We start from the raw sequence: 26,560 nt of genomic DNA, 5'->3' as shown, positions 1-26,560 counted from the left end.
GGCCCAATAATACGGGTCATCCCGTACGTAGAACCGGCTGTCGGGGAATGTCAAGGAACACAATGTCATGTTAACTAAACAGTTCCTCCTGGGATGTCATCCCAATTTAAACATCACACAATTGGATACTCCCCCGAGGCATGTCGGGAAGGATCTTCGTATATACGAGGAAAACATATGCAGATATGTGCGGGATCCACTGTATCAGTCCTCGTATTCGGCAGCTTTGAACGACATTCATAGAGACGCCATAAATTCATTGTTCGCAGGATACCGCATGAATGTCGTACTTGGAGGTCGCCCACCGCCCATAGCAGACACGGAAGAAGACCTGCCGCGGAAAACAAGAGTAGTTCTGGCACAACTAAGATCGGGATGGAGCAGCAGGCTCAATGCCTACTGGTCACGTATAGACCGTGCCGTCCCCAACGAATGTCCTGCATGTGGTCAGGGTACTCATGATACCCACCACATATTCAACTGCTCAGCCAACCCTACTTCACTCTGTCCAATGGATTTATGGACGTATCCAGTTGAAGTAGCCCAATTTAGGCCTGGACATTGATGTAGAACCCCCCAACTAGATTATTGTATAGTTTTAGCTGTTACAACAACAACAACTTTAAGATTTCAAAAATCACCAAAACCGGATATTTCTCATAAAAGTTATTTTCAAAGAAAATGTCAATATACGAGAACAAATTTAGACTGCCGGTTGCTCTAAATGCGAAAGAACATTTTATTTCTTACAAATATATTGACATTTTTTTCAATATATTTATAAGAAAATGTGTTTTTGATATTGTGAAAGAGGCAAAGAATTTGATCTAAATTAAGTAGATCTGAGGCTGGTGGAAATTCAATTTTTAATTTCTTATATTTTTTTCTGATTTGATTATGTACAAAAATATCGGTCCCATGGCGTACTAAATACAAGGTGATGTCGATGAAACAGCTGTTTATTTGAACTGTGATAGACAAATGCTTGTGTTTGTTGCAGCGAAAACACAATAATTTACCTATTTTTTGATCAAAATTTCGACAAAAAGTTTATTTATATGTATAACCCTGAGATGAATAATATTATTTTTATAAGCACTTTTTAGGTCTATCATGAATAAATATCTTTGTTTCAAATCACCTTATTAATCTTACCATGGTCTAAATCAGGGCTAACATAGTGAAGTAGAGTTGTATTTTCGTGTATTATATTTTCGTACAATTTTGTAAAACTTGTTAGCACTGTTCTATCAGTGATAAAACTAACAGTTTTTTTGTGCTACCAAGTTCGGTAAAAATAAAAATGGCGACATAATATTTTTGTGAAGCCGCCGTGTTCGTTCAGATTTTCTAATAGATTGTGAAAAAGAAAACAATTTTAATAAAAAATAATTATACAAATAAGATATAATCTATTATTATTCAAGTTTATTTTTGCTGTGTGAGAAAGTTACTTAAGAAAATTCCTATTATAACTTTATATATTAAAAGTGAAAAATAAAACGAAGGCGTAGAAAAACGTCTGTCTCATACGACATTGTGCGTAAAACCGAAGAAAACCTAAGAAAGTGGAAAAATGCAATTTCATTAATATTATGTATATAAAAAGTTCTTAAAAAAGGATGAATTTCCAAAATAAATAATTTAAATAAAATAGCTAAAAAACGTCTCACAGGTGTGACCCCCATGTATTTTTGCAAATGCAGTAATCACCATTAAATGAAAAGAGACAAAACAAAAAAAATCGAGGGAGATTTTTAATGAGAATTTCTTTGCAACAATTCAAGATTGCCTTAAAAATTGTAAAAAAACGTGTTATCTGCAACGTTCTGCATTTTAATAAAGTGCGTTTCTTCAACTAAGAAAAGAGGATTATTTTTAATTGAACACAATTCAAGGTATGTTTAACATAAATAGAAGAGAATAATTGGTACACGATGGGAATGAATTGTATCTTGCATTTTTGTTAGAGCAAATGGTTGAAATGGAATATTTTAACTTATATGGCAACTCTTGTAACGGTAACAACCAGTCATCATGAATAAAAACAGAATATTTACATTATTATATACATATATGTATGTATGTATGTATAATTATTGTATGCATAATCATAAATGTATGTACATTAATGCTATTATGAGCAGAGACCAGCGACGATTCGGCTGAAAATGGTCTTAGCCTAGCCGCCGATAAAATTAAAAGTTGCCGGCGTTGATTTTTTTTATCAAAAGACTTCTTAAAAATTATTGACATTTTGTAGGTTGTGGACCTGTTCGAAAATGTGTCACCGCACTGCATCTGATCCGCAGTGCGTTCATAAATGCATCACATAAATGTATAATGCGCAAATAGTGAATGTAACATGCATAAAATGTCCATCTGTTTATTTGTAATCAGCATCGCAAACTCCGATCAGGTCCTTTCATAATATGAGATTTCACAAAATTTTACAATTAAAATTTATTAATTTTTGTGAATAATAAGCTAAAAAATTTGAAGTACCATATGTACATTTTGCATTAATATGTGTATGTAACAAGGAAAAAAATGGAAAAATAACTATTTCAAGATATTAAATTTGGTCAAATTTCAAATGGCTAAAAATAAGCACAATTTATTCAATAAAGAAATATAAATATTTCAAACATATGTTTTGGTCTATTGAAAATTTCAATTTGAAATTTACTTTTAAACATAGTATAAAGGCGGCTTAAAAATTATTGACATTTTGTAGGTTGTGGGTCTGTTCATAAATGTGTCACTGCACTGCATCTGAAATCTAGTACATTTACGCATTACAAAAAAATAAAACTTATGCATAAAATGCATAAGCATCGTAAACTCCGATCAGGGCCTTTCTTAATATGACTTAAACTGGTGCAGTGAATTAAACTTATGTATAAAATGCCCATCAGTTTATTTGGCATGAGCATCGCGAACTCCGATCAGGACTTTTCTTAATATAAGGTTTCACAAAAATTTTACAATTAAAATTTATTTCTTTATGTAAATAAAAAGCTGATACATTAGAGTGTCCTAAGAAACAGGCTTTTTAACAATTTCATGTAGGAATACCACTCAATCGATGCGTACCAGAGATGGGTGTAGTGCACTATTTTTTAGTTAAATCAATATTTCACTAGCACTAAATATTATTTCAAAAAATATATTTTTCACTAATTTTTAGCAGCTTAGCGATAGTCAAGCTTATATTTTTAACACTAATATTTTTTAGTGATAATATTATTTTTTTAACTATAACTCAATTGAGTGGTAGTGTAGAAAAAAGCACTACACTCAAATAGTTAAAAATTTGAACAGTCACTAACAAAAGGCTGCAATAATTTTCTTTGCACTAATTTTTTTTAAATGAAAATTAAAGAATTTGTAAGACAATAAATGATTAATTTTTTAAAATATAGGTACATCTATTAAAATGGAAAATACAGATTTAGATAGCCAGTTGCAAAAATGATGTGGTTACTGGGAGTTTTTTAAGCAACAGCTTGGAAATTTTGTAAATAATGAAAGTTTTATTAATTTATAATATTCGTCCAACGAGTTTTTGGTTGACTTGAACCATTTCTAGACTGACCTATTAACTTAAACTTTCAATTGAGTGAAACATTTCTACGTAGAAAAAAAAAAATAGTGCAGGAATATTTTTTGAACTAATAATTTAGTGTAGAAAAATTATTTCACTAGGATTTAAAAACAAATATTTTAACTATTTTTAAAATATTTTTAGTTAAAAATTGTAAATATTACTATTATTATTGAGTGAGGCTTATATTTTTCAATGCATCACTAAACTTAAATAAAAGTAGTAAATAATTCAATAGGGATATCAAAATCTATACTGACAGCCAAGCCGCCATCAAATCCCTGATAGGTGTTTACTCCGCATCAAAACTTGTCCAAGAATTGCCAGGCGCCTCTAAACGAGATGGCGAGACATTCAAGAATTACCCTCGTTTGGGTCAAAGGACACGGGGATATAATGGGCAATACTATTGCTGATATCTTGGCGAAAGCTGGTACGAGGATGGCCATACTGGATATAGACCAATTCTGCGGCGTCCCCCTAGCGGCCATTAAGAAACAAATATACAACATTTGTTTTAGTTTAGCTCAAGATCGGTGGTCTCAAGAACACACTTGCTTGACTGCTAAGTTGCTATGGCCCTGTATGGATCCTTATAAAACATCCTACATATTAGGGCTTAGTAGAACACATCTGAGCACTCTGTTATCAGTTCTTACTGGTCATTCCAAGTTCGGAAACCATGCAAGACGCATTAGTCTTCCATACAATGAATTCTGTAGGAGCTGTCAAAATGAAGAAGAAACAATTACTCATCTTCTGTGTAATAGGGTCGGTATATTTTTCTGATCTATGGGATCTATCAACTGTTCAACTTGAACGTATTCTAGCATTCTTAAAACTGTCGAAATGGGTGTGTAATTGATCACACACTATGATCCTCACTTCTCTTATAGGCTCGCTACTATCTCTTTTTATTCTTTTTATTTTTCAGTTCTTAAATACTACCCATTACTGTCTCTATCGCTTCTCTCTCCTTTCCGTATCTGTTTTCTTTCCAGGCATTACAAAGGGACCTAATTTGGACCCAAGTAAAGTTATACTTTTCTAAGTATACAGTCTGCTGAACCTAACCTAATGTACTGAATACGAGAAAAATAAAAAAATTTTTTTTTGGAATGGTCCTCAGTTCCCTATCAGCGATTGAAAATGCTAACCTCAGTAAAATTTTTGAAAAATAAAATATTTTAGTTTTTTGAAGCGGGTGTCAAAAATTCCGTAATTTTGAGCTGATTACCGGAAAAATAATTTTAAAATTATTGTAGAATATTTTTGGTATACAAAATAATTTTTAGTGGATTGGAGAGGCATATTATTTTCTCTTTTTATCGAAATGGATATAAAAATTATCGTAATTTTTAGCTCATACAGAAACTTATTTAAAAAATTGTTTGGCACTTGATGTAGTCCATTTCAGAATTTTTGGAATTTTATTTGCCCCTTATAATACCATTTTTGACACCCAACTCGAAAAGTTTGCAGAAAATGTTTTTGAACATATTGTACTGAGGTCAAGATTTTCAATTGCAGTTAGGGAACTGAGGACCTTTTCAATTATTTTTTTTATTTTTCTCCTTTTTAGTACATTGAAACGCACATATTTATGTACAAAGTGGTCCACTAGTGTACATATGTATGTATGTACATATACGTAACAAGCAACATCCCAGCTAGCATTTTCTTTCAAAAAAGGATCTTCCGCGATTGGAGGTGGCGCTTAAATTAATCTTCCACGATATCGTATTCCAATTACGAAAGTTCAACGCAACGGGAGTAACTGTGTCACAGCCGCGACTCTTCTCTATGAATCGTCTACGATGTGTTAAAAAGAGTCTTGACACAATCGTCTTAATGAATCTTCTACGATGCGATAAACAGAATCTTTACACAATCGTCTTAATGAATCTTCTACGATGCGATAAACAGAATTATAGAAGAGTCTTGGAACGATCGTAAAGAAGATTTTAATTGATCCTAAAATGCCTAAAAATATGCTAAAAATAAAAAGTATTGATATTCGTTTTATACTGTTTATTGCATTGGCATTTTTGTCAACTTTAAATAAAAAACAAAAATAAATATAAATTTGAATTCAATTATGAAAATAAATACATACATATGAATAATGGAAATAATTATGCAATAGAAAAATTATTAAAAAATAAAGTTATTTTTCAGCCAAATCGTCAATTTTCTTGGCTTCATCAATCTTTTTGGTTCGGTCACTCTTTCTGAGACGGTCACCAGCATGAACAAAATGTTGTTGTAATACCTTATTTATACCTGCATCATCAGCTTTCGGAAATTTTGAATGGCAGACACCATTAAAAAGAAAATAATTAGAATTCAGTAAAATCATGTTATAAAAAATACTTACTTGTTATAATTTTCGTTATATTGAATTCCTGAATACTGGGCTTACTGTTCGTTCCACGCCAACTCAATTTTGCAGCCACATCATCGCTCAGCATTTTTTTAATTGCATTCCTGACAAACGAGTTGGAGCTGTCGCCACCCACTTTACCAATAACGTATTTCTGTAAAAATTTTGATATGAATATATGTATATATGTATGTTTATATTAAAAAATATGTATATAGACGGATAATTATACACATACCAATTGAGCTACAATATCCACGTTCTCTTCTATTTGTTTATGTAATTCTTCCAACTGTTTTACAGTTTTACTCGTTGACCACAGTTGTAGTTAACCCGTGTTTTACTGTCCAAAGTCTAATTTTCTCTTTCACACTTTCATTACTCGGCCAATTCACTTCTTCTATATATTCAACTGGAAAATTATCGCAAACGGATGATGTTTCAGTGAAATCCGATTCAACCAATTTTTCGAAAGAACTGACTTTCATTGGGACATCATCGCAATCAGATGTTTCCCTGCCTTTAACTTGTTTTTTGGATGATCCCACTTCATTATAAGCAGACTCCATCATTGCTTTATTTGATAGCATTATAAATTATTTTATATTATAAATTTAATTTTTGATTTCTAATAAAACACTTTTTAGTTAATACACTTAGTATTTATAAGAAACTTTATTAAAAATTAAATTTTTAATTTAATAAACTTCAAAAACCACTTTTTATTCTTACTTGTCTCGACACTGATTATAAACTGAGTTGAAAAGAAGACAAAATAATTTGTTTTTGCTAAACGTTTATACGTATAACGGTAAAATTCGCCCAACTATCTCCAGAATCCGTAATCGGCGATTGTTGCGTAATATAAATAAACCGGTTTGACAATAATATATGCATCATTTGGAAGAGTAAAATATGATCGTTGACTAACAACAATCCTCCGATGATCGCTAAAATACATAAGCGACGGTTAATTCGTTCAACAATCGCCAAAATTACTCGCAAAAGCATCTTTTGGTACATTAAAATATATATTTTTTTAAATAATCGTCAGGACGATTATAAAACGAGTCACAAAATGAAACAATCGTCTGGAAGATTGAAAAAAGATTCACAAAATGAGGACAATCGTGTGGACGATTAAAAATATAGTCGCAAAATCATCGCGCTCGCCAATGAATCATGTAAATGCTAGCTGGGATATGGAAATTTACTTTTAAAATTTTGTACAAACGATAACTTTATCAGGTTTTTTATGTGTGTCTAATTCATATTAAAAAAGTGTCATAATGGTATTTGTCTGAACTTTTATACTGTCTAAATTAATTTGAGAAACTCATTGCAACATTTAAAGTCATGTACCATATATGGTACGCTTATGCATTAAAGGGTTATGACATTGTCTAGATAGGATAGAGAGTCACGAATGTCAAGTGCTTAACGTGAACACCTGCCTTGACGGCCTTATTTCACGGTGGTCTTTTTCATCCACTGGGTAGACTAGAGACGGTCTACCACGCGCCCCTGAATTCCTCAATGAAGAACTCAGGTGGCAATTTTTGTACATGGCTGAGCCGGTCCATGTACAAGCACTTTGCTGAAGAACTCGAGCTATCTAATCTCTTGCCATAGTAGCCCCGTTGCGGAATGACAGGCAGCATGGGATCAATCCCAATGCAAACCCCGACAAGGAAAAAGCAATCACTGGTCTAAAGTCAATAGAAGGGGGTGACAAGTCCCAACATCAGGTGAAATCAATCTTCCGGTAAGCCGGAAGGTGACCACCCTTATGATGTCATGAAAGATTGCATTATTCAAAATGCAATCTCCATCATCTAATGACCCATTCCAGTGCATTCCTTAACCTCTTTAAGCCCGCGCAACCACACTACTGAGATGGCTCTGTTGATTCGGCAACAGCACCTAGAGACGTATTTGGTAGCCCGAAATATCCAGCCAATAAATCAGGATCCCTCTGTATGTCAGATAATGTGACAAAGGATGTAGAAATTTCCAAAGTCAATTCGAACCCAATAATTGCCCCGACGAGTTGAGGGAACGGACCTCAACCATATGTCGCGTAGCATGAAACAATATGAATCCTGTTGAGATGGCAACAGCACCGAGAACTTCCCTGAAGTAAAAGGTCTACTAAATCAATACTAGTCCTGTGGAGGAAGGAGACTTCCCGATCGTTCTCCAATTACATCAGTTCCATTCTCAGACCATAAAGAACGATCTACGGAATGACAGGCAACTACCAAGTGTCAACCTGAAAATTCCCCAACCTATACTGGCGCCCTACTACGCGAAGAGTAAGAGATACTCAACGGGTTCAGGAATCCAGCATAGGTTGCTCTGTCACATCACCCAGTGACATCTGTTGAGATGGCAACAGCACCGGAGAGAGAATCCAAACATACTTAGCATTTGGATATATCAGTCCTTAAACCAACATTCTCTCCCCGCGATTTGGGTTTCAACCACAGCCACTACGTGGATCCCGAAGGAACCTCAACCAATTGACCGGTCAGGACTTGGTCCTGTGGGCAACCGGCCACCCGTAGTGCCAGATGATATGGTGCTCTGGTTAGACCCCATGCCAAATCATTCCGAGTCGAAGCCAAGGATACATTTGACATCACCAGTTTATAGTCCCGGCAGACTAGAGATACTGGTAGCATCTCTTTACCCCGGGATTGCAATACACCATGATGGACATTTCATCATGGAAACATGCCCCGGGGGGGGAGGATAGAGAGTCAATATAACTTTTCATTAAACCGAATTCATATGTAGATAAAATAAGGAATTTTATAAGCAACTAGCTATACCCAGTGTGCTTTGCTACCCTAAAAGCAATATAAATAAAAAATCTTCTTAATAATTTTGAAGATTCTAACTGTAATGTTTTCCAGAGGTACATTTTTTCCCAACGTTAATTAAGATTTTAATGTAATCGATGACAAATTAAAAAAAAATCTAATATTTTTCCGGATATACGAAATTTTGTATTTAATTCATATAGGCCAAGACCCCATTGAAAGTCCGCCCGTTATTCTCTAAATGTTCACATTAATGTCAAAGATCTTCATATAGAATTTGAAGATTCTAGCTCTAATAGTTTCTCAGATATACGAATTTTTCTATTTAATTCATATGGGAACTCACAGCCCCCAGATGAAAGTCCGCCTTTTTTTTTCTCCAAAATGTTCATATGTATAATAAAGTTCTTCTTTTGAAGAATCTTGTTCTATTAGTTTCCCAGATAAGCGAAATTTTGTATTTAATTCATATGTGAGGTGCCAAACCCCCCATTGAAAGTCCGCCCGTTATTCTCTGAATGTTCACATGAATGTCAAAGTTCTTCAATTAAAATTTGAAGATTCTAGCTCTAATAGTTTCTCAGATATAATAATTTTCCTATTTAATTAATATGGGGGCTCCAAGCCCCCCATGACGAAAGTCCGCTCTTTTTTCTCCAAAATGTTCAGATGAATATTTAAGTTCTTAGTGCAAAATTTGAAGAATTTAGTTCGATTAGTTTCCCAGATATATGATTGGTTGACCAAATTTTGTTCTGATTTTACAAGGGTTTCTGATTCAGTGCCTTCTTTACCCAATGGGAATTAATTTTTGGATCATTTTTTAATTAGTTCAAATTTTATTAATATCTGTAACCCAAATTTTTTAATTAGAACACTTCCAACTTATTGACGACATATGACTTTGAATTTTGGGAAATGCTATTTTCCTTTACGGTTTTAGGAATTTCTAAAATATTATACATAAATATGAATGCAAAAGTGTGTTGTAACAAACTTCAATAGACAGCAACAACAAAGATAACGATAATAATAAAAATAAATAAAATAATCACAATTAAAATAATAATAATTATTTCACGAATACATAAAACTCATATTGACCGCAGTTGCGATAAAAATAATATTCCACAACAAACATGTTGTTTTCGCAACACTAATGTTCAATTCACATGTTTATATGTACATATGTCTGTTTGTGTATTTTTGTTTGTATCAATAGGTCCTCAAAATTCATTTTATTCCTAGAAGTGTTGTTTTAAATAAATATCTAAAAATTATTGTACATTTTTCAATGACGTTAATCCATTTTAAAGAATTTTACATTTTTGCATCGATATATTTTTGTACGAATGAAAAACAAAAAGAATTCAAGTGTATCACTCTCTCCTACATAATTGTTTTAAAAAAATCGGATCAGAACCTCTGAAAATATCGACATTTTAAATGCTCTACTTGTTTGGATTGCAAAATAGTCACTTTTTTAAAATAATTGTCATACCAAATTTATATTGAAAAATACTATATTTAATATTTTTGATCGTACAGATGAACTAAATATATAACGCACTACTCCTCTAACGACTCCAAAAGCTGTTTATTACCCTACACTTGAAATAAATTCAGTTGTCAGCATGCAAAAATCGACAAATCCGAAAGAAAAAACATTTTTTTGTCTTTTGGAAAGCAGACTATCCTCATTGACATTTTTCACTTTAAATGTGTTCGACTGTCGCGTTCGATATTATGGGAATTTCCATATATTATTCCTTTGTGTAAATCCGAAGCAGATTTAACATTAAGTGCAGATAGTCACAAAAACACTCTCACCAAGTTAAATCACTTCTTTCACCATTCCATCACGGTTTATAAATGGACGTCCAACTACTATCAAATTTACAACTACCGTGAAAACTTCTTTTTATTTCGGCTTCCAAACTAAAACTATCTATTTTTTCTCAATTAGATTTCCTCATATTTTAAAAACAGATTTGTTTAGAGGATATACCTCAAAAACTATTTCCGGTGTCCACACGTTCATAATTATAACATCAGTGAATTTTTCCAATAACATAATAACATAACATAAGAGTGATAATGCATTAACTATTTTATATGTCAAAGAAACTTTGATAACTCCACATACAGTGGTGGTCATGAGATTAGCACACTTGGTACATATAAAAGTTAATATCAAATATTTTCAGTAGTTCCTTATTTTGAAACTCCTTTTTATACGTAACACATGTTCTTCGAGGATCACAGGGCAATTCTGTTTCATCTGAAGCAACTCCTCTCTATACTTTAGGTATATTTTCAGTCACTGTCGTCCTTAAAACATCACCGGGTTTCATTATTAAAGTTTTAAAAGTATATTTTCGTAGTTATACTGATCCACTCAAACATCCAGCATGAATATAGGACCAGCACACATTCGTATATATCATTACGATGTACATTAGAGGAGTCCAAAAAATAGCTTTACTGGTGTGAAGGGTTTGTAACAAGTTTTTCTCGGAACGACTTTTTTTCGATTATGCCTGTCTTGTAGTAAATGAGCGTTATGTACAATGAGTACATATTTAAAAAAACGTGAGGAATTTGTCGTTTAATAAACACTTGGTACAATATTCTGCACTATCCAAAACACCTATTTTGGTTTTGATTAACCAAAAGGTAACAAGTTAAAATGTTTCTATTATTTTGTCCAAAACTGTATATATGTATGTACATACATACATAAATATACTCGTTCATCATCAGCAAACCAACATCAAACGTTTTCAACGTTACATATTTCACACAATTGAAGACAAAACCAAAAAAAAAAATTCGCAGACATATGACGGCACACACTCTTGCCGTCTTTCGTCTAGACGAAGGAAATTCTTTCACAGATTTTATTCTATTTCACTTTTTGTTTTTTTTTTTATATATATGTATGTAGCTGCTACCATTTTAAAATTTAGTTTCTTAAAATTTTATTTTTGTCGTCCGTGATGTTGATCTTTTTTTGTTTGCATTCTGTTTGGTAAATTTTTCATGTGTTAGAAAATAAAAAAAAAATATTAAAACTTTTCGATCTTTTGTCTGCAATAGTACAAAATCTATGTATGTATGTGTGTATGTATATGCACATATGTATGTATATGTATGGACATTAGTCACGTCCTTAAAAAATCGATTTATAATAAATCATATTTTCGGGAGATAATTATTTATAAAACATTAATATCGCATAAAAATCTGGATGTTATTGACATTTCTCCACGCCATATACATACATATATATATTTATCAAAATGAATATTTCATATTATTTATTTCATAATTCTAAAAAGAAACAGTTACAGCTATAAGTATTAAAATATTAGTTAGTTTCACATATTTTTTGTAAATGTTTTTTAATAATAAAGACTTTCTAATATGATATTCTAATATAATATTAAATATTAAATTAAGTGTATTTTTAGGTACATGTCTAATGTATATTTCGCTTATTTGCTACAAGACTGTCATAACTCAAATTTAGTTTTTTTTTTTTATTTAAGAACTAAAAAATACTCGCCGTTTGAAAGTTATTTACGTATTTTTATTATATTTTCAAAAATTTCTATTATTTTCGGTGTTAGAGCAATATTTTGTTATAAATGCCAAAACTTAGTATTACTAACAAATAAAATAAAAAAATGGTGTTTCAGGGATCGTGAGAAGTGTTCATCCGTGTCCGACAGATAGCTTCGAAGTTTTAATTTTCAGTCAACTATACCTAAACCGCTAAACCGATTATTTTAAAATTATAGGGTTATATAGATCTTTACGTGTAAAGTTCACATGTCGAATAGAGGGACTGTAACGTGGACCGGGCACCAGTAGTATATAATAAATATAAAAAAAATATATTGTCAGGAGAAGTTAAACTCTAATTTGTTAAAAAATGATTTAAGAAATAGTAAGATGACATAAAACATTATCTAAACTATATTTTTGACTTAGATCAGTCTTATAGAAAATGAGCAATATGTGTGTATGTAAGTACTACTTTTAATTAGTATGTGTGAAGAAAATAACGACCCAGCAGTTCGACAAAGAGTCAATACATTTGAAAGAAACAGTAATTTCCACTAACGTCTAGTCACCTGTTTGGCTCTAATACGTTCTTCGTCACGAAAAACAAAGAGAAAACAGACGTCAACTTAAAGTCACGTTTGTAAGCAGAGACAGTTCTCATGTTACAGTCCTTAAGTAATCTGTGGTTGGGCAAATACTTATCAAATTCAAAAATTAATAGTACATTATACATATATACAAACAAATTACAGGAGACTCCGTGGATCTTTCATTAGCAATGGGAACATAATCGGGCTACCGGTTCCCGCGGAGCCTGATTATGTGGTTCTCTGGTTAGTGGTTAGTGTTGCAATCTGTTAGACCGGAGGTCGTGGGTTTGATTTCCCATGGTGTATTTCTTTGGATTTGATATAACATACATCCTCCTTTCAAACTAACTGTTTTTTATTTTTTAGGCAATAATACCCTTCTACAAGCACACAGGTGTGCTGAATTGATTTAATCGAATTTTGGATTGACGTACGGCTTCATCACGAATTACTTACCGTTTGCAGCACCGAGGAGATCAACAGTGGTTGCAACAGCCGGTGGTAAAACAACCGCATCAGCTACTGGTCGCGGATCTACCTCTACTGGATTATTGGGTTCTAATTTTGTAGCATTTTCATTCACCAGCCCGTTTAGTAGTTTTGGTAGCAGCAACAGCAATCAGAACGGCCAAAATACGCCAAACAACAACAGCTCATCACAGCAACAGCCTCAACTTTCCTCTATTACATCCACTTCTTCACAGATATTTCCAAAAGTAGCCATGACAGATATTGGCTCTTTGTCTGCTTCCAATGAAGCCGGTGGCAGTCATTCGAATGCAACAATAGTCAAAGAGGGCTGGTTACAAAAACGAGGTGAACACATAAAAACATGGCGTTCTCGTTACTTTATATTACGAAGCGATGGCACACTGCACGGCTGGCGTTCCAAACCTAATGAAAACGCTCCGCCTGAAAGACCATTAAATGATTTTACGATCAAGGGCTGCCAAATAATGACCGTTGATCGCCCCAGGCCTTTTACATTTATCATTCGGGGTCTCCAGTGGACCTCAGTGGTTGAGCGAACATTCTCTGTTGACACTGAAAGGGAGAGGCAAGAATGGACAGACGCCATAAGGTAAGTTTCGTATTTATGATGTCTTCAAAATCAAAAACTTTAATATTCATTGTGTTTTATTCTGCTTCAGAACTGTGGCAAGTAGCTTGAGTGAACTGGGAGAAACTGCGATGTGTACTTCAGATAATACAGATATGACAGATGTCGATATGGCTTCTATTGCTGAAAATGAATTGTGTGAAAAGTTTTCCGTTCAGGGCACATCAACACGCAGCAGTGGTGGAGTGAAGAAAGTCGTAAGTTAGGCACAATTTGCATAACTCTATTTATCAATTAATACATGATATTTTTTTTTATATCCTTAAGACTTTGGAAAATTTTGAATTTTTAAAAGTTTTGGGTAAAGGAACGTTTGGTAAAGTGATTTTGTGCCGCGAAAAGGCAACAGCCAAGTTGTATGCCATTAAAATTCTCAAAAAAGAAGTTATTATACAAAAGGACGAAGTTGCCCATACCATAACAGAGAGTCGAGTTTTACAAACAACAAATCATCCATTTTTAATAGTATGTATAGCGAGCTAAGTGTTATATCAAAAAGATTGTAATAAATTTAAACTATTTTCCTTTTTGTAGTCTTTAAAATATTCCTTCCAAACAAACGATAGACTTTGCTTCGTAATGCAGTATGTAAACGGTGGAGAATTGTTCTTTCATTTAAGTCGTGAACGTATATTCTCCGAAGAGAGAACACGCTTTTACGGAGCTGAAATTATATCGGCTTTGGGCTATTTACACTCACAAAGCATTATTTATCGTGATCTTAAACTCGAAAATCTTTTGTTAGACAAAGATGGTCACATAAAAATTGCAGATTTCGGTCTATGCAAGGAAGATATTACATATGGTCGCACGACGAAAACTTTCTGTGGCACGCCGGAATATTTGGCGCCAGAAGTATTAGAAGATAACGATTATGGTCGAGCTGTTGATTGGTGGGGCACAGGTGTGGTTATGTATGAAATGGTAAGCAACGAAATTGATGTATAAATAACACATTTCATTCCTGTTCTTCATTTAACTCAATTCCAGATTTGTGGGCGTCTTCCATTTTATAATCGTGATCACGACGTCCTTTTCACACTGATTCTTATGGAAGAAGTGAAATTTCCTCGTATGATTTCAGATGAGGCCAAAAGTCTGCTGGCCGGTCTTTTGGCTAAAGATCCTAAAAAACGTTTAGGTGGCGGACCAGGTGATGTAAAAGAAATTCAAGTACATCCTTTCTTCGCCAGCATTAATTGGACTGATTTGGTGCAGAAAAAGGCAAGTAGTTGAAGAAATTAAAAATTGCATATTTATAATAATGAAGTATGATTACTTTTCAGATCGAACCGCCATTTAAACCCCAAGTAACTTCAGATACGGATACACGTTATTTTGACAAAGAATTCACCGGTGAAAGTGTCGAATTGACACCACCAGACCCCACGGGCCCCCTAGGCTCAATAGCAGAAGAACCACATTTTCCACAAGTAAGTAATGTCTAACTATATAAACAGCTATAAACTTATACATACTTAGGGGTTTTAACTTTTTTTAACATTCGCAAATAAATAAAATACATAAAATAAAAAACGTTGATTTAATTTTCTATTTACAGTTTAGTTATCAGGATATGGCCTCTACATTGGGCACTTCATCACACATCAGTAACTCAGCTAGTTTGGCATCAATGCAATAGAAAAGAGTGCAAAGCATTTGATAAAAATTCAACAATACACATATTGCCTATGCCAGCAACTACAACAACAGCAAACAATATTAGCCGTGTTCACGTCTAAATAAAAGTCGTCCAACGTTTTCAACGAACTTATTTTCTTTCGTAAACGTTGGAACGTATTTTAGTATCCTAAATAACAATTATGACAAACAAACAAAAAAACAAACTATAAAGCAACCACTACCATTAATTTAAAAAAAAAACAACAACAGCAAATAATTAATTCAATGAAAGTAAACAAACACTGCTAATCCAAAAAAGATAAACTAATCCTTACATATGATTTATTCGTTCGCTCCGATAAAAGTCATAAAGGCCAAATAGATCTTATTCTTACTCTCTTAGCATCAAAATAAACTATAAATTAAAAAATAAAAATAATAACAGGTAATTTAATTTCTTTTGTCCCTCCATATAAAGGTCAACTGTTAATTGGTAGCCATCTGTTGGATTCTAAGGCCTTCTTTGAGGCGATCATTTAAATAATTCATTATTTATTGTTTAAACTACAATACACAAATAAAAAACTGAGTAGAAAAACACTAAAAAATCAGCATACAATACATACAAACAATATGATTTAAAACACGATGTATTTAAATCGAAACATTAAAAAATGAAATTAAATTTAATATACATTAATATACCTATTTAAAACAAGAAAAATGAAAACAAAAAATTAAAAACTATAAAAAGTTAATTAAATTTATATTATTAAAAAGCATAATACATATAACAAACAGGCAGTTGCATTATATATCTACATAAATACATGCATACATACATAAATACTATATACAACTTACTATAGGGTGCTTTAAAAAGCAAAAAAGCAACCAACCAACCAACCAAGAAATATTTTTTAATTTCTTTTTTTTAAGAATTTTTTAAATTAACTTTGTAAAGACAATTTAATGAATTCAAAATTCATTGAACAGTATGTACTTTACATTCAAAGTAAAAAAAAAAACGAATAAAAATAATAATAAATTAAAATATGATAATGAATTTGAAAAATTGTATTCATCGCGAGTTTGACGGATAGTTAACACTGTCAGCCAGCCAGATACATTGTTTGTTTGGTTTAACTTTTTCCCCTAACTTCTTATAATTTCATATAATACATGTGTATTGTATAGTATCATTTGTATCTTAACTGAGTTTCGATTGATAGTTATTTATTTTAAACGAATTTAGTTTGATTTTAAATCTGAAGAAAGTTTTATGAAAACTACATTAATCAAACATACTTTAATATAACTTTTAGAAAGAAACCAAGACAGCAAGCAAACAAATGCCGAGACAACGTTTATGTATATTTTATTGTTTTTTCTTTAGTAACAATTTCATTTGAAGAAGTATCTTTGTGGTTGGTTATACTGCATACTTACAAACATACATGCATACAACGCTGAGTTAATAGTCAACAACTTACAATTCAGTATATAAAGCTATGTACTTGTTATTTCACAGCATTTAGATGAAATAAAAATTAAAAACAAAAACAAATAATATAAAAATAAAACATGTTAATTTTTTGTTTTCGATATATTTTTTTATAATAATTTTGTTCTGAATCTTCTAATCCGTTACCTATGAATATGCCAATATAAAAATAGAAAAAAAGAGAGATACAATTAATTAAAGGGATTTTGCTTTTTACTTTCAATGTACAATCTAAAGAAATTAACAACGAAACTATGTTCCACTATAGAGTAAACAACAAACAAACAAATAAAATAAACACTAGCTGTTATATTAACAGTTGAATAACTACTTACTACTGATCCATATAAACACAAAAACATAATTGTAATAATCAATCATCTGTAAGCCATAATCATTAAGAATAGAAGGAAGAACAAACATTTTTCCAGCACTATCCGCACCAATTTATACCAACCAACACAACCCAAATTCCTTCCCCAGCCTCACAGTCTAGTTTTAAGCTCAGTTTTTATATACTTTATTGCAAAAAAAATTCAAAGAATTTCATTAAACAAATATAAATTAATTGAAAAGAACGGCGTACTCTAAGAAAAAGCAGAATCCTTTTGTTTGATTTATTATGTTAATTAATTGAATGCAACAAACTGTACAACCAACCAACTTTAATTGAAAAGTGTGATGTTTTCTTTTGAACTACATATTTTAGTTTTAAAAATATTATTATTTTATGTTCTTTTAATTACTACGAAGGTTTACTTTTTTTTCGTTATTAAAACAATTTTAAATTTGTTTATTTGACATTGTAAACATTTTCATAGGGTTTTTATAGCAAAAATTTACCTAAATACAAATAAAATAACAAAAAAATAAAACATAAAAATAGTTTAATAAAAAAGTATAAAAAACAAACAAAAATAGTTTAATAATAGAAATAAATCACTTTTTTAACTAATAACTAATGAAAGTAATACACAAAAATCAATATAATTCATCAACAATAGTTACCGACTTCCTCTTAAATAAGAAGTTTTGCAGTTTTAGTCATGTAAGTCATATTAAATAATATACACTACTTTATTTTTTTTTTATAAAAAAAGAAAAAATGGAAATGCTGTTTAATAAATATGTAAAGTTTTTTGTATTAATGATTTATTGGTATCAAAGCCTGTTCGTTTAAGTACTTTTTTTTTTATTCCAGTATCACTCTCGCTTTTTTGCATTAAAAATTTTCAATAATGAATTTAAAAAAGGAACATATACATTTACGAACAGACTCAATACATATTTACTTTTTTATTTGTTTTACCTTTTGTACTAATTTTAATAAAAAAAAAAAATACTTGTTTATACATGAAAAACAATACGATTTAATAATTCGATGAGAAATGTTGAGAATTCCGAAGAAAAGATATACGGATCGAAAATAAAGAAAAACATTATTAAATATGTAGATAACATTTTATCTATGTAATAATTTATACATATTATATACTTTATACAAATAAAATATAAGATTTAAAAAAATAATAAAAACAAAAAATAAAAAAATATAATTGTTTTAATTTTAAAGGTACGTTGGCGGTAGTTATAACGGAACCCAATTTTTTGCACCTCTACTATATAGCTTAGTTATAACAAATTCTCGATATTAAGAACTTATTTTCAAGTCTCGATATTTCGATAACAATTTTCATAAAAAATTTGTTCTTTTTATACCGAACTTTGCTTTTATTACTTTTTATTTACAGTTAATCTCAAAAATAAGTATACAGAAATACTGACAATTGGTTTTATTTAAAAAAGGATATTATTTTTTCAAAAATCAAAAAAGTAACATATTTATTTATTAAAAACAATTATGATAATTATTATTCACTACTTTTTTCCGGGTTATTTTGGTTACTTGAGTTCTCATTTAAGGTGTAGTTAAATAGGTGCAAAATTTACGTCACAAAAGTAAGTATGCAGATAATTTCAATATGTATTTGGCTTAATGATATTAACAAAATCATGAAAATTTTACCTGTTTGAATGTAATTTTTATATAATAAAATATTCTGTACACTATAACATGGAAAAAATTCACTTTTTGTTCCGAAAAATTTAAATTGTTGGTAATTGATCTGAATATTATTTATAGGAGCATTTTTTCCTATCTGACTATTTAAACCCCCGGAGTTTTGGATCCAGTATTCAATAATATCCCTCGTTTGTTCATTATGATGCATTGGAAGACGATATTTTAACTTTTAAATTAATCGTTTCTTTACAATAATTGCAATCCATTGCGGAACATTGCCGTTTTTAACATAGTATAGCGTTCATATTCGATATTTAACGGAGATTTCCTAAAATTTATATCTTAAAATGCGATATTAATTATATTTGTACTAGTATCCATTAATTAAACCAAGTTTTTTGGTTCCAATCATCCATTACACACTCCTAAATACTACCAATAATCGTCAAATGGTGACCATGTCAATAACTTACACTACATATCGGTTCTGAAATTGATTATTGTCCAAAATAGTAAGATTTTTATATTAAATCAGGCTCAATTGGTGGTATGAATACGAATTGAACAATTTTGAACACGGATACATCTTAATTTGCTGCTGGAACAAATATAATGTCTGATCCATAAAACATGGTTATTGTATAGAGTATATCAAGATATGATTGGTAGCATTATTGTATGCTTTGGAAATCGAAGTATTTAGAGAACCTGTTTAAATTAAAGGAAATATATAGAATTATCCAAATTTTAAAGTTTATGTTGTAAGTCTTAAGAAATCGGAGTTAAATTTCGGTTTTTTAAGAACGTACTGTGTTCAAAATTGCCAAATCCATGCATATAACATTAATTTCGAAATAACAACTCTTTTCAAAAGTTAAAAATTCTATTTCCAATGCATCATTTGGAGGGTTCAATGACCAGCAGATCCAAAATCCGGGGTCTAAAGTGGAAAAAAATCGTAGAAATAAGAAAAAACTGTTCTACTAATTAATTCCGGAGCCAATCGGCACAAATTTCAAGATTTCGGAACTAAAAGTAGATTTTTTCCAAGTTATTGTGTAAAAAATATTTTATTAAAAAGTAATTATATTAATACAAGTAAAATTTTCATAAATTTTGTTAATATCATTAAACCAAATATATACTGAAATGGTCTGTTACTTACTTTTGTGACGTAAATTTTGCACCTTTTTTAACTTCAGCTTAAATGAGAACTCAAAGAACCAAAATATGAAGAAAAAAATTAGTGAATAATAATTATCATAAAATAAATAAAACCAATCGTCAGTATTTCAGTATACTTATTTTTGCGATTAACTGTATATTACTCATTCAGTTAAGCGACGATCGAAAAAAGGTATTCCAACAATAAATTTTCATATTCGAAATGCAGAATAAGGGCGAATAAAAATAGTTTAAAAAGATTTGAAAACCTTTCTTGAATATATTTTTACAGATTTTAATATCTTTCTTTATAAAATCGTGATAAAACTTTAGTTATATTTAATTGAAATAACCAAGCAACATCAACCTGGTTGATCGTAAACCCGTTTGTTTGGTTATATTTTATACTACAAAGTAACTTTAAATTATTAAACAAGTAAGAATTTATAGTCGGGCATGTCCGACCACCCCACATTATGTTAAAAATGTTGATTATTTTTTAATAATATTTAATTTTTACCTTAATTCAGAAATATTTTAACAATTTGTTGCCAAAAGAGGGATTTTCTAAAAGTGGGGTTAAATGAGGGGCAGGGGGTTAATATGGTCATATCCTTAAAAATTTTGGTAGAGTAATTTACGTCTACATTAGTTATTTATGCAGAATATCATCGTGATACTAGTGTTTGTAAGTGAATTTTGACCATCAACTCATTTTCTGAATGGGACTTTGTATAGAGGATAGGGTAAAATGAGGCCCGATCATTACGAAAATCAGCAGTATCATTAATACATAAAAAACTAAGTTTTGCCGATTTTGAAGTGATACAAGAACATTTAACATATTTATGAGCTTAAAATCCCTATACGGAGGGTACGGTTGTATGGGGGCTATACGAAATAAAGGACCGATTTTAACCATTTTCGTCCTTGAGTATGCGCCAAATTTCATCGAGTTATCTTGAAAATTGCGACCTGTAGAGTGTGCACAAGGTTTACATGGACACACAGACGGACGGATATAGCTAAATCGAATCAGAAAGTGATTCTGAGCCAATTGGTATACTTTAAGGTGGGTGTAGGACCAATATTTTCGGGTGTTACAAACCCCACTATAATATAGTGGTGTAGGGTATAATTAGATTCAATTATCGTTTCACTACTTGTCGGATTTGCAGATTTTACAGTAAATTATTTTCGCATTTAAAAGTTTAATGTTTGTTTATTTTCATTAACTCTTTGTATTTCAGACTATATCCTGTAATTTGACCAGTACATGAATATACAATTTGTTATAGGTATGTACATATATTCATATTTATTGTAAGAGCTGTTTGAACATTGTAATAAAATATCTATTTCAACAGCATTCCTTTGGCAACCTCCGCCGCTTTATCGGAACCAGCTAGTACTTCAGCGATTTTTAAACCAAATTCAAATGCTGTTCCTGGTCCACGGCTAGTAATCAAATTGCCGTCTTGAACAACTGTCTGATCATCAATATATCTAAATTAAATGAATAATGAGGTAGTTATGTATTAACAAAAAGTAAATATGTGTGTATATTCGTTAGAATTACTTGTAAATAGTTTCCAATTGAGATTTTACAGATGGGTAGGATGTCAGTGATTTTCCTTGGCAAATACTATGAGCTGCTAATGCCGTTGGTGCAGCACATATAGCAGCCACAATACGACCCTCACTTTCTTGTTGTTTTAATATTTCTCCTACAACTGCCGATTCTGCCATGGCTTTCGATCCACCCAAGCCACCGGGTAATATAACAACGTCGTATTTGTTAGATTTTGAAGCTTCCAAAGAAGTGTCTGGTAAGATCACAACATCTCTGGAGCACTTAACCGGTTCGGTACCACTTAAACCAGCAACTGTTACCTTTACCTAAAATAGTACATAATTTATAATTTATATTTTAAGCTGTTTTAGATTAGATTAACTGCCAAATACTCAAAATTTAAATAGTTACAAAGATATTTTTGCTAAAAATTTAGGAGGAATTATTTCATGCTTTACGAAACGAAACAAATTTTAATTTTGGCAAAAACACAAAATAAAAGTAGTATGAACTAATGTACATATTTATTATTTAAATATGCAACTCATACACACAGTATATATGCATCCACATATATGTATTTATTTGAACTTACCCCGGCCCTACGTAAAACATCAGCGGATATAACAAATTCCATTTCTTCAGCACCTGGTGCCAAAATAATTAAAGCAGTTTTGGACATTTTTTCTATGATTTGACTGCAAAAATTACGTTCACAAAACCCACTTAAATTTGATGGTTTCAGGCAAATATTTATGAATGACCTTCGCAGGAACAGCATTCGGTATTTTTCTGACAGAAAGTGTATTAATAAAGTGACGACGGACTATTTGTACAATAAACATCTGCAACAACCACAGGCAATTGTTTTTGTTATTTTCCACCAATATGTCAAAATTTGCCTGTTGTTTTTGTAACCTTTACTTTTTATAAAAAATAGTCAGCTGTACGTGTAGGTCTATTTTATTAAACACGTATTTTGTTTTGACACTTTTTAGCCGAAGTCAGTATTGGCAATTCAGCGATTTTTCTTAAAATTTGGTGTTTTTAAAGTTTAAGGGGGTTTAAGTTTTAGCTTTAGGGGCATTTCCGGTTCAAGGTATATGGATTATATTACTACTACTCCTAATGCTTGGAGCCCATACTCCAATATAAGTTTATTACTATTGTAAAAGAGCTGAAATACAATGCTTAGCACAACGTCAATTGAACAAATTATTTTTTAATTTAAATTTAATATTCCTTATTCGGCTCCATGTTTCATTTAATGAAACCTAACATGTTTTTGGTATGAAAGGCAATCAGTCTTATCTGCACTGATCGTCGTTTTCGATTTATAATTTTTGATTCAGAAAACAATATTATTGACTTAATTTTTTGGGATTTTTAATATATTTACATTTTGCAGTTTACTTTGAGAAAAAGTTAACATCATTGACAGAAAAATAACAAAAAATATTAAACAAATTGGTAATGCGAGAAAAATAATAGACTTGCCAGGGATGTAAAAGTTTTTATATTGATTTTTTTACAGCCGCGGGTCACATGATTCAAGAGGATAATAAAAAATTTCTTCTTCCAAAAGTTAGCACTAATCCCGTGTACGCGAGATATTGGAAGTGAAAGGCAACGTTTTATTTTACTAATATATTAGTAACCACTTGCAGTAAAATACACATATTTATCAATATAATACTAAAAATATTTTAACATCTTCACATTTTAATATTATTGCTAATAAAAATTGCAACATTACTTTGAAATTTCTAGCAGCTCATATTCACAGTATTTGTTTTCTGCGTTTGTACAACAATCGAAATATATTTTTTTGCTATAGTAACGCATACACGCCATCGTTGTGCTGCTAATTTTTTCCTAGCAGCAGTATGTTGTTTTCACTGAAAGGTCACAAACATATTTTTTGTGTATATATCTCGATTATTACGCATATTACGGTTTTTTCTTTGTTAAATGTCAGTTTTGAAGTATGTATGTACATTAGGGTGGGTCGAAAATAGGCTTTTCGCTCGGAACAACTTCTAATAGTGAAATTATGTTGTATTTTAACGTCAAATGGAAGACTGTAAAATATTATTCAATTATTTTGAGGGTAAGAGCCGCGCATCGCCGCCAAAGTTTGTAAGTGCGTTTTTATGGGAAAAACGGCACTTTTTGGAGTTTTTTTTTCACAAAATGAGGCTTTAAGTATTAATTATTGCACAATTTTATAGCAAAATCGTAATGTCTACAAAATTGTCTTTCCAAAAAGATGGAAAAACTGGTTAAAAAATGGTTGAGTTATTAAAATTTCTCCCGAGAAATTTGTGATTCTGAAGACATATAAAAGTAAATATAAGAAAATTTGTTTTAGTTTTGAAAAATTTTACAAAAAATATTATGTTTATCTTTATAAGGTTCATAAATGTGCTAGTACGAATTTTTGTTCAAATTGGATAACGCTTACTCGGCTTAGTCTGTGGTCAAAAAAGGGCCATTATTTTAACATCTTTAGCATCTCCAAAACTCAATTTTCAAACTTTAAAAAATTTTGTTAAATGGATTATTAAAAATTAAAGTTTTCTATACTGGATATTATAAAGGATATATATAAGAATTAAACACACCCTAATGTGCAGTTCTATTATCAAAACTTATATTTTGTTGTAAGCTTTGTCTTAGAATCACTTTCTGGCCCATAATTTGGAAGTGATTAATTGGCAAATCATTGTTAATTTTTATAGTCGACTTTTGATAGGAAAAGTTAAAAACGGCAACGCTGGGTGAAACACTGGTGTTGTAAAAGTCGTTAAAAGGGAAAGTAAAAACATCACTACTAAAGTTCATGTAAACAAAGGAGAAAAATTTATACAACCATAAATTCGACTTACGAGTATTAAAAGGAAATTTTTGACTTATTTGCCGTTGGAATAAATCACAAACTTACGGGATACATACATACATTAGGATGGCTCATGGTAAAATAATAATATTCTTGTTTATAGTACATAGATATAATTATTAAAAATACATAGGTATAATTAGTATAAATGTTGATTTTTTTGTTTTTGGATTATGCCAATCGACTGCAAGATTGGCATAATTCGAAAACAAGCGTTTAGAGAAAAATTGCATTTAAGTATTTTTTAAATAACTTTAAAATAAATCAATGGTTTTGAAAAATTAAACCAGATTCAGATATTAGAGGTTGATATGTTTCTCATCTAAATTGAAATTTGATTATTATTTATGTAACTAATTTTATATTTGCAACAAAAAAACGATCTCACACCGAAAATAATAGAGATATTTGAAATCTGATAAAACTACAGTATGGAACATGTTTTGTAGCCCTCATTTACTTAATGTAATTAAATTTATATGTGAACAGACATATTAAAGACTTTTACAGGAATAATATACATTAATTTAAAATAGATAATAATATATTTTATTTCGGCTCATCTTTTGTAGTACACTGTAAAAAATATTTGAGTTATAGTAGCCTTTTTATTAAAAAACCATATAAAATGTATGAAAGTTTATAAAGGTTTTCGAGTTTAAAATAGTCAATCAAAAATTGAAAATAATAAACTAACGTTTTATTATTTGAAGTTGAAAATTGGAACCTGCTATAATTAATGCAACTCAATGAGAATTAAAATGACAGTCCAATATACATACACACATATATTCATAATACATACATACATACATACATAATTAACAATGATGTAAAATTACATTTTACTTGAAATTAATTATCATTTATTTAACACTTTCAAATGTGTCACATCAAATCTGACAGCATTTTTCAATGCCATTTGTAAAGTACAGCTTTAGAGAAATTCTACAACAAAAACAATAATAATATTTAAGAAAAATTAATAACAAAACAAAAAACACTCAAACAATACTTTAAACGTGAGGAGCCCGAATGAAAACATTCATTCATTCACTTTTGTTTGAATCACAATGACCGCCACTTTATTTTAAACATCTATTATAGAAAAAGAAAAATCTTAATATGAACACCGATTGACTTTGAACAAAAAGCCTGTGATTTGTCTCACACATAAACATATGTACATATAAACACATAGTGTCACCGGACAAGTAAGATGCAATTAATCATCTTTGTTTTTGTTTAAGCAAACATGACCCTATTGTGGATTGTGTTACTTCTTACATACTAACATACATACATACTTATTTACTTGCACATCAGACATGGAAAATTCCGTAAGTATTATACTTTTTTCAGTACTTTTTGATACCCAAATTACCATAGTACCCCCGATCTATGTAGCCATGTCCGTTAGGGATGGCAAAATTGCTTTTGTTACCCCTCACAAAATTTACCTTGGTTTGTTTTATGATGATTTCCAACATATTTTAAGCCTAGCGACAGTGAAACATCCCAGTAAAAATTGGAGCTTACATGCAAGCAGGTTTGTAAGGGAACGAAGCTATTTTCTCCCTTACAAACCTGCTTCGATAAGGCATTATTTTTATATAGCGAATTCCCACTTGGAAGCATTCCCACTAGTAAGCTTAAATATTATTTAAATACTTCACTTA

The 26,560-nt window shown here is 30.9% G+C and overlaps 2 protein-coding genes across 2 annotated transcripts; one reads left to right on the top strand and one right to left on the bottom strand.

The window, feature by feature from the left end:
* The first annotated feature begins 1,311 nt into the window (after positions 1-1,311).
* LOC119604658 (RAC serine/threonine-protein kinase) lies at positions 1,312-17,825 on the top strand. The gene is made up of 8 exons (XM_037957422.1): positions 1,312-1,898; positions 13,342-14,056; positions 14,127-14,292; positions 14,363-14,560; positions 14,630-15,019; positions 15,086-15,319; positions 15,382-15,528; positions 15,657-17,825. Exons 2-8 carry the CDS (start codon positions 13,698-13,700, stop codon positions 15,735-15,737), a joined length of 1,575 nt encoding a protein of 524 aa, XP_037813350.1. The 5' UTR covers positions 1,312-1,898; positions 13,342-13,697; the 3' UTR covers positions 15,738-17,825.
* Positions 17,826-21,634: 3,809 nt separating this feature from the next.
* On the bottom strand, positions 21,635-22,853 carry LOC119605102 (protein dj-1beta-like). The gene is made up of 3 exons (XM_037958053.1): positions 22,578-22,853; positions 21,989-22,308; positions 21,635-21,915 (listed from the first exon to the last, which is right to left on the bottom strand). The coding sequence occupies exons 1-3, from the start codon at positions 22,761-22,763 to the stop codon at positions 21,765-21,767; spliced, it is 657 nt and encodes a 218-aa protein (XP_037813981.1). The 5' UTR covers positions 22,764-22,853; the 3' UTR covers positions 21,635-21,764.
* Positions 22,854-26,560: the final 3,707 nt, after the last annotated feature.

The sequence above is a fragment of the Lucilia sericata genome, unplaced genomic scaffold, assembly GCF_015586225.1.
Source record: "Lucilia sericata isolate MDLA Ls3-8-SP2 unplaced genomic scaffold, ASM1558622v1 Contig000014F_arrow, whole genome shotgun sequence".
In the NCBI taxonomy this organism is placed as follows: Eukaryota; Metazoa; Arthropoda; class Insecta; order Diptera; family Calliphoridae; genus Lucilia; species Lucilia sericata.
Note: the sequence above shows the minus strand (reverse complement) of the source record. Positions and strands in the feature narration are given on the sequence as shown.

Bases quoted from the DNA above. Each gene is read 5' to 3' on its own strand.
- LOC119604658 (XM_037957422.1), top strand. From the start codon at position 13,698: ATGACAGATATTGGCTCTTTGTCTGCTTCCAATGAAGCCGGTGGCAGT. The intron at 14,561-14,629 runs GTATGTATAGCG...TCCTTTTTGTAG, and splicing joins CAAATCATCCATTTTTAATA to TCTTTAAAATATTCCTTCCA. The intron at 15,529-15,656 runs GTAAGTAATGTC...TTCTATTTACAG, and splicing joins AAGAACCACATTTTCCACAA to TTTAGTTATCAGGATATGGC.
- LOC119605102 (XM_037958053.1), bottom strand. From the start codon at position 22,763: ATGCTGTTCCTGCGAAGGTCATTCATAAATATTTGCCTGAAACCATCA. The intron at 22,309-22,577 runs GTAAGTTCAAAT...GTACTATTTTAG, and splicing joins ATGTTTTACGTAGGGCCGGG to GTAAAGGTAACAGTTGCTGG. The intron at 21,916-21,988 runs GTAATTCTAACG...CATTTAATTTAG, and splicing joins CAATTGGAAACTATTTACAA to ATATATTGATGATCAGACAG.